Raw genomic sequence first — 15,419 nt, 5'->3', positions numbered from 1 at the left:
TTCTGTATTCTGATATGCAACTCTGACTGTGCATTGAAGCAAACACCCCTTCTGCAATTGATTTGTCCCAATATAGCTAAATCCCAATAAATTAAAGCTTTTGCCTCTTATATTTAACATGAAAAGTAGGAAAATGTTTACACAGCTACTTAGACATTATTTGCACACTGTCATTTTAGAACACTTGGGTATTGATAGTATTCCTTTAAGTAAAAAAAAAAATTAGTTAAACTTACATGGGACTTTTTGCAGCCCCCTGGAGTTGTCCTGTGCACATGACGTCAGTCCAAGTCCCTCCAGCAAGCAGCGACACTACTGTGCATGCGCCAAGAGCGTGGTCAGGGTGTACGCAGCCTGGGGTTGCACATGTGCAGTAGCCACAGACTGGCGGCTTTGCGTGGGCCGCCGTAGCTTTTCGGAGGGATTTGGACCGATGTGTGGGCTTAGGATGACTCCAGAGGGCTGCAAAAAGGCCCAGGTAAGGTAAACACATTTTTTTTTTATTTGACTTAAAGGGAATGTCCCAGCAAATAAAAAAAATAAATAAATATATATATAAATATATATCTATATATCTATATATATATATATATATATATATATATATATCTATCTATATATATATATATATATATATATATATATATATATATATATATATATATCATTTGCTTACCTGGGGCTTCCTCCAACCTCATGCAGCCGACATGTCCCACACTGCAGCACCGCTCTCAGACTCCTGCGCAGGGTCCCCGCTGGTGCAGAGGCCCCTCTACTGTGCCTGCGCAAATTCCGCTGTCAGTCAAGTCCACGTTGTCCAGAGTGTATTGCGCAGGCATAGTAGTTCTGCATCTGCACAGTACAGTCCGGACAACATGGACTTATTTGATAGCTGCGCAGTAGAGGAAAACCTCGCGAGGTCGGCCTCTGCACCAGTGAGGACCCTAGGCCCGGAGCCAGGGAGTGAAGCTGCAGCGTGGGACATGGCACCTGCAAAAGGGCTGGAGGAAGTCCCGGGTAAGTATATTTTACGTTTTTTTTCCTTATTTGTTTGGATATTCCCTTTAAAGAGCACCTGAAGTGTGCTAAAATGTAAGGAGGAATCTTGTGCAATTAGGCCACAGCTGCAGATCTAGGGGCGGGCTATGGTCACAGAGCTGGGGACTGGATTGGTAGAAGATGTCCCTGGCTTCGGAAAAACGCCATGACGCTTTTCCCACATGGGGAGAGGCCTTTGGGGAACTGGGGAAGGGATTTCTGACATATTTAGGGATATACAGCATGCTGGTGAGTAAATTACATTTTTGGTTTGTAAATTATTGCCATTAAAAAAAGACAGTGCATTAGACATTACGTTTGAGTACAAAGATATTCTTTAATAAATCTATTCATGGTGTGTATGTGCATGCACGCGTCTCAGCTAAATAGCATACTGGTAAGGCCTTTGATGTTGAGCCCTTGACCAGGGCTCAAGCCAGTACATAAAAAAGCGAAAAGTCTTGGGGCAAGGCTCCTTAAAGCCACTGGCGTGCGCTTTAAGTGGCTGCAGCCTGAAGCAATTTGAGTCCACCAGCAGAAAAGCACAATATGAATGTTCTGTGTCTTGTGTTTTGGTTACAGAGTACAAATTTAACTTTCAATAGATTATTGAATTGACAATAATAGGTTTTGTTTTTCTAATTATGTATAATGTATAATGCTGCACAATGCTTAAAACTGTAACATTTCTGATTTTTGTTTAGATTACTATCCAGGATTCTTCAAAGGGATTATGTATACATCTATAGGGTAAGTTTTTCATTTATAATTAGTGGCTTTTGGTCAAAATTAAAGATGGATTACATCAAATTTACATTTGCATCTATTAGACACCCGACAATCCCCGCAACGAAATACCCTGATCTGCCCAAACAATCCCTATATATGGATTTGACACAACTTTCTACTGTCAGTACCTCTAGACAAAAAGACCCAACAAAGCGTTATTTGGCACCAGGCAGAGGCTACGGTAATAACCTCCTTCCAGCATCTCTCCCTAGCCCCCAGAGTTTTTTTCCTATAATGTTACCCATGTTATAATACAAAAGAGACTTGTCATAGTACATAGACAGCTCCACATGACAACTTTCATAGCATGATTGTCGGGACTAGAAAGTTACAGCCAGACTGGTCACACTGCAAGGTTACAGGAAGAGTGCCGAGATTGCTGAGATACTGAAACAGGCTGTATAGGGGATATTTATTAAGCAAGAATGCAAAACAACAGCAGCCTCAGATTGATTAGGGTCAAACTTGAACAAAGTGGTCTAGGTAGATTGTATTTACACAATTGCATTATCTAGGGAGAATTCTTAATCACGGTCCCCTGCTGTAGTAAATGTGTCAACCTCTGCTGCGGTAGCAACACATTGTTGAGAACCTTGACAAATGTCCTCAAGAGAGTGACAGACTTTTTTTTTTATCAAGATACCTAGTTACTTTTTAAAAAATGTCTGCAGTAAAAGGTTTCAGCAAATGCTAACAGGAACACATTGGGGTCTGATGCAATTGTCAAGCTCCAAAAATCATGCGACGATAACACTGCCTGATTTAATTGCTTCTATCCGGGTGCTAACAGCAATTTAATCAGTGCTGTTAGCCAGGTGCTAACAGCAAATGAATGCCGGGTGCAGGGTGTTAAAAACTTGCTAAGGTGATTTTATCGCCCACCGACTTCTTTAAACCTTTTCATTCTGCTGGGAAGCGATGCAGATGTTTGGCGGCAATCAAGATCACGAAAGGTGAAGAGAAAAGTGACAGATGAATTACGATGATTCTCATTGGTCCATCTAGTGGACGAATGGGGAGCCACAGCACCAGCTTCAAAGATACTTTTGCTAGGGATCTGGAGAAGAGGAGACTGGCGACAGAAATCTTAGCGGTTCTCAAGGGTCAGCACAGAACGATGGGAAACGACGTTGCCAGCAGAGGTTGGCATGCAGCGTGGACGTTAGATGAGTGGAAGCCAGCATTCTTTTTGTAGTGATGGACATCGATGGGAACCCATCCATCTCCCAGGGGAGGAAGGCAACAGCGCTGTGGTGCTAAGGACAGCTCTATTGCACAAATACCTCACTGCACATACAGTGATGTGAAAAACTATTTGCCCCTTCCTGATTTCTTATTCTTTTGCATGTTTGTCACACTTAAATGTTTCTGCTCATCAAAAAACGTTAACTATTAGTCAAAGATAACATGATTGAACACAAAATCCAGTTTTAAATGATGTTTTTTTATTATTTAGTGAGAAAAAAACCTCAAAACCTACATGGCCCTGTGTGAAAAAGAAATTGCCCCCTGAACCTAATACCTGGTTGGGCCACCCTTAGCAGCAATAACTGCAATCAAGCGTTTGCGATAACTTGCAACGAGTCTTTTACAGCGCTCTAGAGGAATTTTGGCCCACTCATCTTTACAGAATTGTTGTAATTCAGCTTTATTTGAGGGTTTTCTAGCATGAACCGCCTTTTTAAGGTCATGCCACAACATCTCAATAGGATTCAGGTCAGGACTTTGACTAGGCCACTCCAAAGTCTTCATTTTGTTTTTCTTCAGCCAGTCAGAGGTGGATTTGCTGGTGTGTTTTGGGTCATTGTCCTGCTGCAGCACCCAAGATCGCTTCAGCTTGAGTTGACGAACAGATGGCCGGACATTCTCCTTCAGGATTTTTTGGTAGACAGTAGAATTCATGGTTCTATCTATCACAGCAAGCCTTTCAGGTCCTGAAGCAGCAAAACAACCCCAGACCATGACACTACCACCACCATATTTTACTGTTGGTATGATGTTCTTTTGCTGAAATGCTGTGTTACTTCTACGCCAGATGTAACGGGACACGCACCTTCCAAAAAGTTCAACTTTTGCCTCACGGTCCACAAGGTATTTTCCCAAAGTCTTGGCAATCATTGAGATGTTTTTTAGCAAAATTGAGACGAGTCTTAATGTTCTTTTTGCTTAAAAGTGGTTTGCGCCTTGGATATCTGCCATGCAGGCCGTTTTTGCCCAGTCTCTTTCTTATGGTGGAGTCGTGAACACTGACCTTAATTGAGGCAAGTGAGGCCTGCAGTTCTTTAGATGTTGTCCTGGGGTCTTTTGTGGCCTCTCGGATGAGTTTTCTCTGCGCTCTTGAGGTAGTTTTGGTCGGCCGGCCACTCCTGGGAAGGTTCATCACTGTTCCATGTTTTTGCCATTTGTGGATAATGGCTCTCACTGTGGTTCGCTGGAGTCCCAAAGCTTTAGAAATGACTTTATGACCTTTATCAGATTGATAGATCTCAATTACTTTTGTTCTCATTTGTTCCTGAATTTCTTTGGATCTTGGTATGATGTCTAGCTTTTGAGGTGCTTTTGGTCTACTTATCTGTGTCAGATAGCTCCTATTTAAGTGATTTCTTGATTGAAACAGGTGTGGCAGTAATCAGGCCTGGGGGTGATTACAAAAATTGGACTCAGGTGTGATAAACCACAGTAAAGTTATTTTTTAACAAGAGGGGCAATCACTTTTTCACACAGGGCCATGTAGATTTGGAGTTTTTTTCCTCACTAAATAATAAAAACCATCATTTAAAACTGCATTTTGTGTTCAGTTATGTTATCTTTGACTAATGGTTAACGTTTTTTGATGAGAAGAAACATTTAAGTGTGACAAACATGCAAAAGAATAAGAAATCAGGAAGGGGGCAAATAGTTTTTCACATCACTGTACAAATACCTTACCCGGCAAAAAGGAGCAAGGCTCAGGGAAATAGCTAGTATTGGCCTAAGTAATGCCCTTAACGCTGAGCAATTGCACAAGTGAAACCGGCCATTGGATTTGCCGGTAATACTCGTGCGATGGCCAGGTTAAAAGTAACTTGCATGCTGTAAGCTACTTATCACCTGGTATAGAATCAGGCTCATTGTTTGCATATAGTCATTACAAGTTATTATCTACAGCAACTTTGCACATTATGTCAGGATACAGAGTGGGTGCTGAGAGAATGACTTTCAGATGTAGAGGACTCTTCAGCTCTAGACTGCTTATTTTTATTATTATACCCTTACAACGCACTGGCACTTTCCTGCAGTACTTGTGCATAGAGCAGGCTTTCTCAACCAGGGTTCCCTGGAAGCTCAGGGTTCCTTGAGTACTCTGCAGGGGTTCCTTGGCATTTTCCCCCATCGTGGTGGAAGTATAATAGAGCACATTATAATAGGGGGTTACTTTAAAAAGAAGCACTAATTTGGGCATCAGAATAATAATGAGCACATCAATAAAAAGCACTAGGATAAGGAGACAGTATAATGAGGGACACTGTAATAGGTGGTAGTGAAATAAACAGCTTCACCTACATTTAAAGACCATGCCTCCTGCAAAATAAATGCAGGGGTTCCTCGAGATCAAAAACATTGTTTGCAGGGTTCCTTGAGATTCAAAAGTTATTTGCTGGGTTCCTCCAGGGTAAAAAGGTTGAGAAAGGCTGGCCTAGAGCCTTGAACAAATCACATCCCTTACTGTTCCCCAACAAGGCGGTTTAGTTCTGCTGTGATCAGCTGAGCAGAAGGTGAGTGCCTGGGAAATCCAAGAACTGGGTGCAAGACTACAAAACTAACATTGTTATGAGACAGGGCAGAAGTGTTGCTTGTTATTGATGTTATTTGCCATTTTAAATCTACTCAAGGGTGTACCTTATTCGTTAAATTGATCTACAGGTGTGGTGTCCACCACGGTACTATTTTTATTCCTTCCACCTAATGACAATGTATCTACTCCTGTGGTAAAATGCGACTGTATAACCTGATTCAAGACTCTAAGTTACCTATGGTTGTAGTTGCAGAAACAGAACCTTGCTTAGTGATCTTATACCATGATTCTGAACTGTAAAGTGGCTGTATCTGAGCAGCATTATTCTGTCTACCCTCCCCTTAGCCCCCCCCCCCCCCCCAAACTATGCCCCACACGACCATCACCACCACTGGTAGACAAGTGTTCTCCTGGGACCCTACATGGGCCCTTTCTTTCTATGTGCAGTTACTATAGTGTTGGTAGAATGTGCTACTGCTACCAGGTTGCAAGTTCTACTGCCCCATTCTCTGGACCAATCCAGAGGGTGGTTGCAGCAAGGCATCACAGTACTTCAGCAACCTTAACATCATGGCACTGGTTCTCATAAATCAGGAAAAGAGCTACAGGCCAAACATCTGTTTTTATTAGGTACCGTAAGTGTTTTTGTCCAAAGATTTAATGTGTTTACCTATGAACACTCTGCCTACTAGGATTAGTATCTTTTTTATCTATTTAACTACTTTTCTTTCTTTTTTTTATGTGTACCTGAGATGGGGGTGTATTGGTGTATTTATACTTACCTGGGGCTTTCTCCAGTCCCATGACTGGGCTCCCGTGACATTCTCTCCGGCCATTCCGTTCTCATGTAATTCCCCCCGGCAATCTGTCCAGTCATGCGCTTCTGCGCATTCCTGGCCGCATGCACTTCCACTGCGAGTGCCCAGTGCCCAGGAGTGTTCTGCGCAGGTGCAGAAAGCTCCCAGCTGTGGGAGCATGACTGGGGGTACGCATGTGGCCGAGCTGCACACGTGCAGAAGAGCGTGGCAGGCCAAATTACCGAGAGGCATTATAAGAGAATGGAGATGACTGTGAGAGAGCCCAAACACTGCATAGGGCTGGAGAAAGCCCCAGGTAAGTATACAGGATCTTCTAAAAATATTAGCATATTGTGATAAAGTTCATTATTTTCTGTAATGTACTGATAAACATTAGGCTTTCATATATTTTAGATTCAAATACACACAACTGAAGTAGTTCAAGCCTTTTATTGTTTTAATATTGATGATTTTGGCATACAGCTCATGAAAACCCAAAATTCCTATCTCAAAAAATTAGCATATTTCATCCGACCAATAAAAGAAAAGTGTTTTTAAAACAAAATAAAGTCAACCTTCAAATAATTATGTTCAGTTATGCACTCATTACTTGGTCGGGAATCCTTTTGCAGAAATTACTGCTTCAATGCGGCGTGGCATGGAGGCAATCAGCCTGTGGCACTGCTCAGGTGTTATGGAGGCCCAGGATGCTTCGATAGCGGCCTTAAGCTCATCCAGAGTGTTGGGTCTTACGTCTCTCAACTTTCTCTTCACAATATCCCACAGATTCTCTATGGGGTTCAGGTCAGGAGAGTTGGCAGGCCAATTGAGCACAGTAATACCATGGTCAGTAAACCATTTACCAGTGGTTTTGGCACTGTGAATAGGTGCCAGGTCGTGCTGAAATATGAAATCTTCATCTCCATAAAGCTTTTCAGCAGATGGAAGCATGAACCCACTTTTGAACCAGAAACAGCGGTAGAAGCGCCTGACCTGGGCTACAGAGAAGCAGCACTGGACCTTTGCTCAGTGGTCCAAAGTACTTTTTTCGGATGAAAGCAAGTTTTACATGTCATTTGGAAATCAAGGTGCCAGAGTCTGGAGGAAGACTGGGGAGAGGGAAATGCCAAAATGCCTGAAGTCCAGTGTCAAGTACCCACAGTCAGTGATGATCTGGGGTGCCATGTCAGCTACTGGTGTTGGTCCACTGTGTTTTATCAAGGGCAGGGTCAATGCAGCTAGCTATCAGGAGATTTTGGAGCACTTCATGCTTCCATCTGCTGAAAAGCTTTATGGAGATGAAGATTTCATGTTTCAGCACGACCTGGCACCTGCTCACAGTGCCAAAACCACTGGTAAATGCTTTACTGATCATGGTATTACTGTGCTCAATTGGCCTGCCAACTCTCCTGACCTGAACCCCATAGAGAATCTGAGGGGTATTGTGAAGAAAATGTTGAGAGACGCAAGACCCAACACTCTGGATGAGCTTAAGGCCGCTATCGAAGCATCCTGGGCCTCCATAACACCTGAGCAGTGCCACAGGCTGAGTGCCTCATTGCCATGCCGCATTGAAGCAGTCATTTTTTCAAAAGGATTCCCGACCAAGTATTGAGTGCATAACTGAACATAATTATTTGAAGGTAGACTTTATTTTGTTTTAAAAACACTTTTCTTTTATTGGTTGGATGAAATATGCAAATTTTTTGAGATAGGAATTTTGGGTTTTCATGAGCTGTATGCCAAAATCATCAATATTAAAACAATAAAAGGCTTTAACTACTTCAGTTGTGTGTATTTTAAATCTAAAATATATGAAAGTCTAATGTTTAACAGTACATTACAGAAAATAATGAACTTTATCACAATATGCTAATTTTTTTAGAAGATCCTGTAAATACACCACAAATACACGCTATCTAAGGTTTCCTTTAAGTTAGTGCCCATGAAGAGTTTATATTCTATTACCTGTATCAGAATATTTTGTTTTTGCTCAGCTCCCGTCCAGAATAACAGCTGGCACAAAAAGTAGTCTTCAGTTCCAACAATTATCAGTAGCATTTACTGCTTATGCATGCAGCACTTGGCACTGGGTCATTGAGCAAGAAAATTAATGACATGCCTGCTGAAGGAAATAATGTAATTACGACTGTGGTTATATTACTGATCACTGCAAAGCAAGTAAAAAAAAAAAGTCAGTTTAAAAGGACTCAAAATGCTGCCCCCAGTCTATTTTTTTTTTTTTTTTTTTTAAAAGCTTGGCTGTTTTCAAAGAACTGTTCGCTGTATAGAAAAATGTGCTGACAGCTTTACTGCAGCTGCTCTGCCTCAAGGGGCTTTCCTCTTTCTACAGAAATATAGACCTGCAGAGGCCTCAGCACTTGGTGAGACCTGCAGAGGCCTCAGCACTTGGTGAGACCTGCAGAGGCCTCAGCACTTGGTGAGACCTGCAGAGGTCTCACCAACAACCCTGATGACAGACTTGAAAAAGAGGAACTCTGAGACGGATGTAGCTATTCGGCTTCTTACATAATCAACTTTGTATCTACTGTATATTCCTGCGTATAAGACTACTTTTTAACCCTTGAAAATCTTCTGAAAAGTTGGGGGTCGTCTTATACACCGGGTGATACGCCCTATCCTGTTACCGCCTCTCAGATCTCCCTGCTGAGGGAGCGCAATCTATTCTTCTATACCGCTCTGATAAACAGGTAGACAAGGAGAGCTGACCAGTGGACCAATGCAACAAGTCAATTGACTGTATACTGTTATATACTGGGTAACACATACAGTACAGCACCAGTATCTGTTCATACACGGCACCAGTACATTATTTTTTTATTTTAATTTGGTGTGTGTTGGAAGAGGGGTAGTCTTATACAATGAGTATATCCCAAACTCTATATTTTAACTGGAAAAGTTGGAGGGTCGTCTTATACACCAAGTCGTCTTATACGCCGGAATATACGGTAATCAAAAGCTTGAAAGTCCTTCTGAGAACTTGCATAGATGTTCTTGAGCATGTAATCTGCTGCATGTTCTTAGGGATCTCCAGATAAGCCAACACTTCAACTTTTGGCCTCCAATACAGCAAAAACCAGCTACGCCACACACAAAAGTGTCCTTGGGTCATCCCAGACCTCTTGCATATTTTGGTTTGTAACTTTATGTTGGGTGAAGCCTGCAAGCTGGAAGCATGTCCATATGCTGGTGCTACCTCTCTGGGTGCTGGCAACAGTATTCATATACACACTCTAACTTCTCTTATGGGAGAGCTCTCAGCAGAGCCACATGACCACAGTAATAGTAGCAGAGCTCATGTGAGGAGCCAGAAGCTGAAAGGAAGGTGAGAGGATAACAGCTGGTACCCAGAGTTAGGTATAATGTATGGACACACTGCCAATGAATAATTTGTAACCCACACATTTTCAGTGCGTACTGTGCACGAGGAAGGAAACTTCATGTTGCTCTTACATCGCTATCGCACCACCACATCACAATGGCGAAACTATACCGCTAATTGATGCAGGAGATGCATGGCTGTCCCATTTATTCAAAGGGAAGGGGAGTGCAAGGCCTCCTTCTAGAAGTCGCTGCAGGAAGTCTGGCTATTACCATGATGTTGTGGCCCACGTCCAGCGGGTGACGTGGGTCTGGACAGAATGCCAAGTATGATATCATTGCTGTTACTTTAAGGGTTCCTAAATCATATAAGGCTGGGGTGTTTGCTGAAGGCGGTTGACCTTTGAGTTAGTTGTGGGGATAAAAAAATTGCATCTAATGGCCTGTTCACACTGAAAGCAGAGCAGAGAGCTTCTTATTTCCTATGTCTGCCATGTGTGAGCTAAAGCGATGACATCATTGAGCAAGGCACCAAGGGAACTGTTATCAACTCACCCAGGTCCGAATTTACATCACAGGAGCCTATAGGCACTGATGTCCTTGCACCCTAGGCTTCGGCCTCCATGAACCTACAAGTAAGCTGACTGGCCCAGCTGTCACTTCTCCCTTAGTTCACTTGCCAGTCATAACTCCTAAGTAGCTACAGGTGCCCCTGAGTGAAGGGTGATCTGGTCAGTGAAATGACCATTCCTGGGTGAATAGCCTCTCATTTATGCTCCGCTCGGGACTCTGCATAGGTAAGGTGGGAGGAAGGCACTTGGGGAGGGGAATGAGCCGCCTTTTCATCATCAGGCGCCTGAAGGCACGTGCCTTATGATTAATCCGGCTCTGAACTCACCTGCTCTGCAAGCCTGCAATGAGTCAGCGTGAGTGACTGATAATAATTTTGATAGTACTTTTTCACCTACTTTTTGGTACTTTTTTAGTTGAAAAGTGCTGGAAAGTTATTTTAAATCGAAGATGAAAAGTTATCTCCTAGGAGAAAACTCAGGTGAAAATGTGAATTGCATGTGGGCCATGGAGTCTACTCCAAGAGGCGGACACACTTTATCACTTGTTCCTCCTATGCATTATGGAGCAGACACTGACAGCTGATGTTTAACAAGCTCATTACTATGGCCTGTGAATGATGTGCAGGAAGAGGTTTCTGGTTGGCTGCTGGGAGGCGTGGTCTGGTGTGATTGGTTGACTGTGGTGTATAATCTGCTACTGACTCCCAGTCTTTGCCCGTGATAGAGTTAGGTATACTAGCTGCTGGGCGTGCTGTGCACTTGGACTACTCTTCTGAAACACCCCTTGGTTTGTGAGACTGATCTATTTATGACCTTTAAGTTACTCTTGTCAGGGTGTTAGTTTGGTGGTACCTCTGCCTTCTGCTTATCAGTCTCTATACGTTGCGCACTTAAAGGCCTTGTCATCTCTTGGCTGAGTGGGGACACGCCACACAGGGTGAAGTAGATTGGGGCATAGGGACTGATTTGAATGCAGGTGATCCACCAGGCCTTACAGGAACAGTCTGATATGCCAGGCTGACCCAGCACATCCACCCATTCCTCTGCACCAGTGTATGCCAAATTCTGCACAAGCGACACTAAGAAGGCCCCCACCCATGTCCGTTATATTACTGTGGCCCTATAAGTGCTTAGTAATCAGAATTATTATATGTCTGTAATGAATTACTAATAGATGTGTGCATGTTGGGGCACTGTGACTTATGGTTTATGTATAGGCTGCCAAGGTCCTGAGTTGCAGCTAGAGCTAGTCCCTGGGGACTTAAAGTACACCTGTAACAAAAAAAAAATCTCCCTCTGGGAGATACTTACTTAGGGAGGGGGAAGCCTCAGGGTCTCAATGAGGCTTCCACGTCCTCTTTATACTGGGGGATCTCAGACGAAGGGACAAATACTGCGCAGGTGGGGGAATATTTACCTACCGCAATCCAGTGCAGGCGCAGTAGCGGTTCTTTGTTCAGGCTAAGGCGGAAATAGCTGAGCCCAATCGGATTCACTCTACTGCGCAGGCGCAAAGGACTCGCGCCCATGCAGTAGAGCGGCTATGATAGGGCTCGGCTATTTCTTCCTTAGCTCAAATGAAGAGCAGCTACTGCGCCTGCTCTGGATCATGGTAGGTAAATATTTACCTCGCCGCTGTTCGGGGGGTCGCAGCGCTGGATTGCAGGGACGGAGGAGGAAGTGGGAAGCCTCATTAGGATTCAGAGGCTTCCCCCCCCCCCCCCCCCCGAGGTAAGTATCCCCCAAAGGGTTTCTTTTTTGTTACAGGTTTGCTTTAAATGGTCTTAAAGAAAACCTGAGACTTTTAATAGTGCTGTATTTATACTTACCTGGGGCTTCCTCCAGCTCCATTTGGTCCGTGGCCTAACTCTCCTTTCTACCGTGGTCACCTTCGCTAATTTGACTGGTTGCGCACCTTTGCGCATGCACGGCTCGTTCGCACACAAGCCCACTGTCATGCTCCTGCAGCCGGGAGCATGCAGAACGATGGGCATATATGCACAGAAAAGCGCAACTAGACAGATTAGCAGAGGTGATGATGGGAGAACGGAGAGGGAGCCCATGCACCACATGGGGCTGGAGGAAGCTTCAGGCGAGAATAAATACAGCACAATTCAAAGTCTCAGGTACACTTTAAGGAATGCCTAGCGGAAAATCATTATTTATCTGAATGCTAATACCTGCATACATACATACATGCATGCATTATTTTAAATGCCATGTCACGATTTATCATCTTTTTTATTTGCTACAGATTTTACAAGCTATAGAAGAAACACAATTTCCTGAGACCTCAGAGTACAGTGACATCTTCAATGATACCTCCATACATTGCTTTCCTGTAACAAAACTACAAGCTTTACCTAACCATATATGGCAACAACTAGAGGAGCCTCAATACCAAGACTGTGATGAACTGGAGATCATCCGTAATCTTACATTATAGCACCGCAATAACACTGCCTGTGACATTACACACCTACCTCCATACAAAGCAGTACTGCAGCTTGGGAGTATAAAGAAACAACGAAGACTTTACAGCAGGGCTGTCCAACTGGCGGCCCGTGGGTTGGATTACACCACACTTACTTGCTCGGACTATTCTTTGTGTCAAGCCCCCAACTCTGGCAGGCTTATCTTTTGCTTGCCCTTGGCTCTGCCCCATGAAGCCAGAACAATGATGCTCTGCCCCATCAGCTAAAAAATACGGTGCTACACACACCCGTTGCCCATGAAGTTGGACAGCACTCCTTTACAGTATTGCTTTTTGCAGTTTTGTTTTGAAGCAGTTTCATTTCAAGGAAGTCAGTATGTTTCTATACCAAGATGGGAGAATTGCCTGATATGTTGCATTGATCTGACTGAGATTTTATTGGCTTAAACTAGGAGGAAAATGTTGATCTTGGTGATGTCAAATTATAAGGATTGCAAAAATGTGTAAAATGGCAATCATACACTTGCTGAAGCATGCATAAACCTATAGGGAAAAAGCTTTTGTAGTTTCACGCTGCGGGTGTATGCAAGCAACTACAATAGCAAGATTGCTATTTCACCATCCTTTTAGTAGTTTTTGCTTTGGTCTTATATCACCAAGATTAGTGATGGTCATGTCTAGGAGAACTCATGGAGAAGCATGTGATTTGTTTGATCAGCTGATAGATTTGCAAAGCTCAATTTGCTGTGATCACATCCTACTTTAGCACATGATCATGGCTAGCAAATCAGAGACTTACATATCTCTCACCTGACCAAACTGATCACATGCTTTTCCATGAATTCTCCTAGACATGATCATCACTATCCAAAATGAGGGTTGTAGACTCTGCCATGTTTCAGTAAGGGTTAAGCATTGAAAGCCCAACTAAACCCACAACTGGACAAGACAGATTCTAATACCAGTCTGGTTTATATGTGACTATAAAGAGCGTACACAAGCTAAGTGGTGGACTAAATACCTTAACATAAATCAAATGTGTTTGCTGGTGCACTACAGCTTGTTCCCTGCACTCTATATTTACGGTAGCTAGTGGGTGAGACTTGAATCCGATCTAACATCTCTGGAGAGATTTTTAAATGGTTGTGCACGGACGCTTCCCATCCAACCTGATGGAGTTTGAGAGCTGCTGCAAAGATGAATGGGCGAATCTAGCCAAGGATAGGTGTGCCAAGCTTGTGATATATTCAAAAACACTTGAGGCTGTAATTGCTGCCAAAGGTGCATCGACAAAGTAACGAGCTAAGCCTGTGAAGTCTTATGTACATGTGATTTCTCAGTTTTAATAAAAATTGGCAAAACCTAAAGTAAACATTTTCACATTGTCATTATGGTGTGTTGTATGTAGAATTCTGAGGGAAAAAAATGAACGGGCCAGAATTCTACTGCTTGCGGGCCGGAGTTTGCCCAGTCCTACTCAAGCGGTATCATGCACGCCTATGGGGATCCACATGCATAATGTGGAAAAATACAACTGCCCATCCATTGCTTTCCTGACACACAAACTTGGATGCAGTTCATTGATTTCAATAGGCTGCAATTCTGCATCTCAATTTGTGTGCAGAATAACAGACAAATATAAACAGGCCCTTGGTGTTACGGGGTCTCGGGTGTGAATGGTAAGCAGGTGTGTTAAATTTGGTTTTAATGGCTCTCACAAACTCATACTGGCCACTGGAAGTTCAACATGGTACCTCATGGTAGAGAACTCTCTGAAGAACTTGAAAATAGAATTGTTGCTCTAAATAAAGATGGCTTAGGCTATAAGAAGCTTGCCAACACCCTGAAACTGTGCTGTAGCACGATGACCAAGACCATACAGAAGTTTAACAGGATAGGTTTTCACCCCAGGTTTTCTTTAAAGCGGGTCTGAATTCAGAACTCCTCTCTGCTCTAAAAGATACACAACAGCATAATAACCTTTAAAGAAAAACATTTCTTTGTAAGAGCTGGTCCACACTAGGTCCGGAATAGTATCCGTGGCTGCGTTTTTCAAACCTGATGAAAAACGGAGTCCCGGATACTAATGTTGAAAATAGCAGCCAGCCTCACCCAAGTAAAAAACGAATCCGTCTGCGTTTGCGGGGATCAGTTTTCAAAACCTGAACGGAAGCTCCGGATCTGCTGCATTTTCACGCAACGGATCAGGACCACAGATACACGCAGGGGTAGTGAAAGCAATGAGAAAACGCATCTCCAGCTCCACTGGCAAAAAACGGATGTTAAAACGGATAGCCTGAGCTTTATGATTGGCCCAAAAAAATCCTCCCACTCCTTCCTAATGATGGAGACGCTTTCTGTCAGGGAAAAACCTGAACGGAAACTGATGCAAAACTGATGCACTTTCATCAGTTTGCAGTACGGTGGGTACTTCCCCTGATCCGGACTGCAGGGTCCGTCCTGCAACTGTGTCTAGTGTGGACCTAGCCTTACAGCTGATATGATACAAATCCTAAAATAAATACCCAGGGCTTCCTCCCCCATAAACACGTCTGAGTAACCATGCCGTCCTCCCGCTGTCTGCCGTTCAGCCCCGGTAACTTGCTCAGTCAGGTCCAGTCTGGGTCTTCTGCACATGCGTGGACCTCCTGGACTGACGTGACTGAGCAAGT

The 15,419-nt window shown here is 43.4% G+C and overlaps 1 protein-coding gene across 3 annotated transcripts in view; it reads left to right on the top strand.

Moving 5' to 3' along the window:
* SRRD (SRR1 domain containing) overlaps nt 1-14,121 on the top strand; it is a 34,010-nt gene extending 19,889 nt beyond the window's left edge. For all 3 annotated transcript variants that reach the window (XM_068238859.1, XM_068238877.1, XM_068238868.1), the window contains 2 exons: nt 1,743-1,788; nt 12,568-14,121. In XM_068238859.1, the coding sequence (XP_068094960.1) occupies nt 1,743-1,788; nt 12,568-12,759 (238 nt within the window). In that variant the 3' untranslated portion in view covers nt 12,760-14,121. The remainder of the gene's footprint in view (nt 1-1,742; nt 1,789-12,567) is intronic.
* Nucleotides 14,122-15,419: the final 1,298 nt, after the last annotated feature.

This window comes from Hyperolius riggenbachi, chromosome 1, assembly GCF_040937935.1.
Source record: "Hyperolius riggenbachi isolate aHypRig1 chromosome 1, aHypRig1.pri, whole genome shotgun sequence".
NCBI classification, from domain to species: domain Eukaryota; kingdom Metazoa; phylum Chordata; class Amphibia; order Anura; family Hyperoliidae; genus Hyperolius; species Hyperolius riggenbachi.
This window is presented reverse-complemented; position numbering and strand designations above follow the sequence as displayed.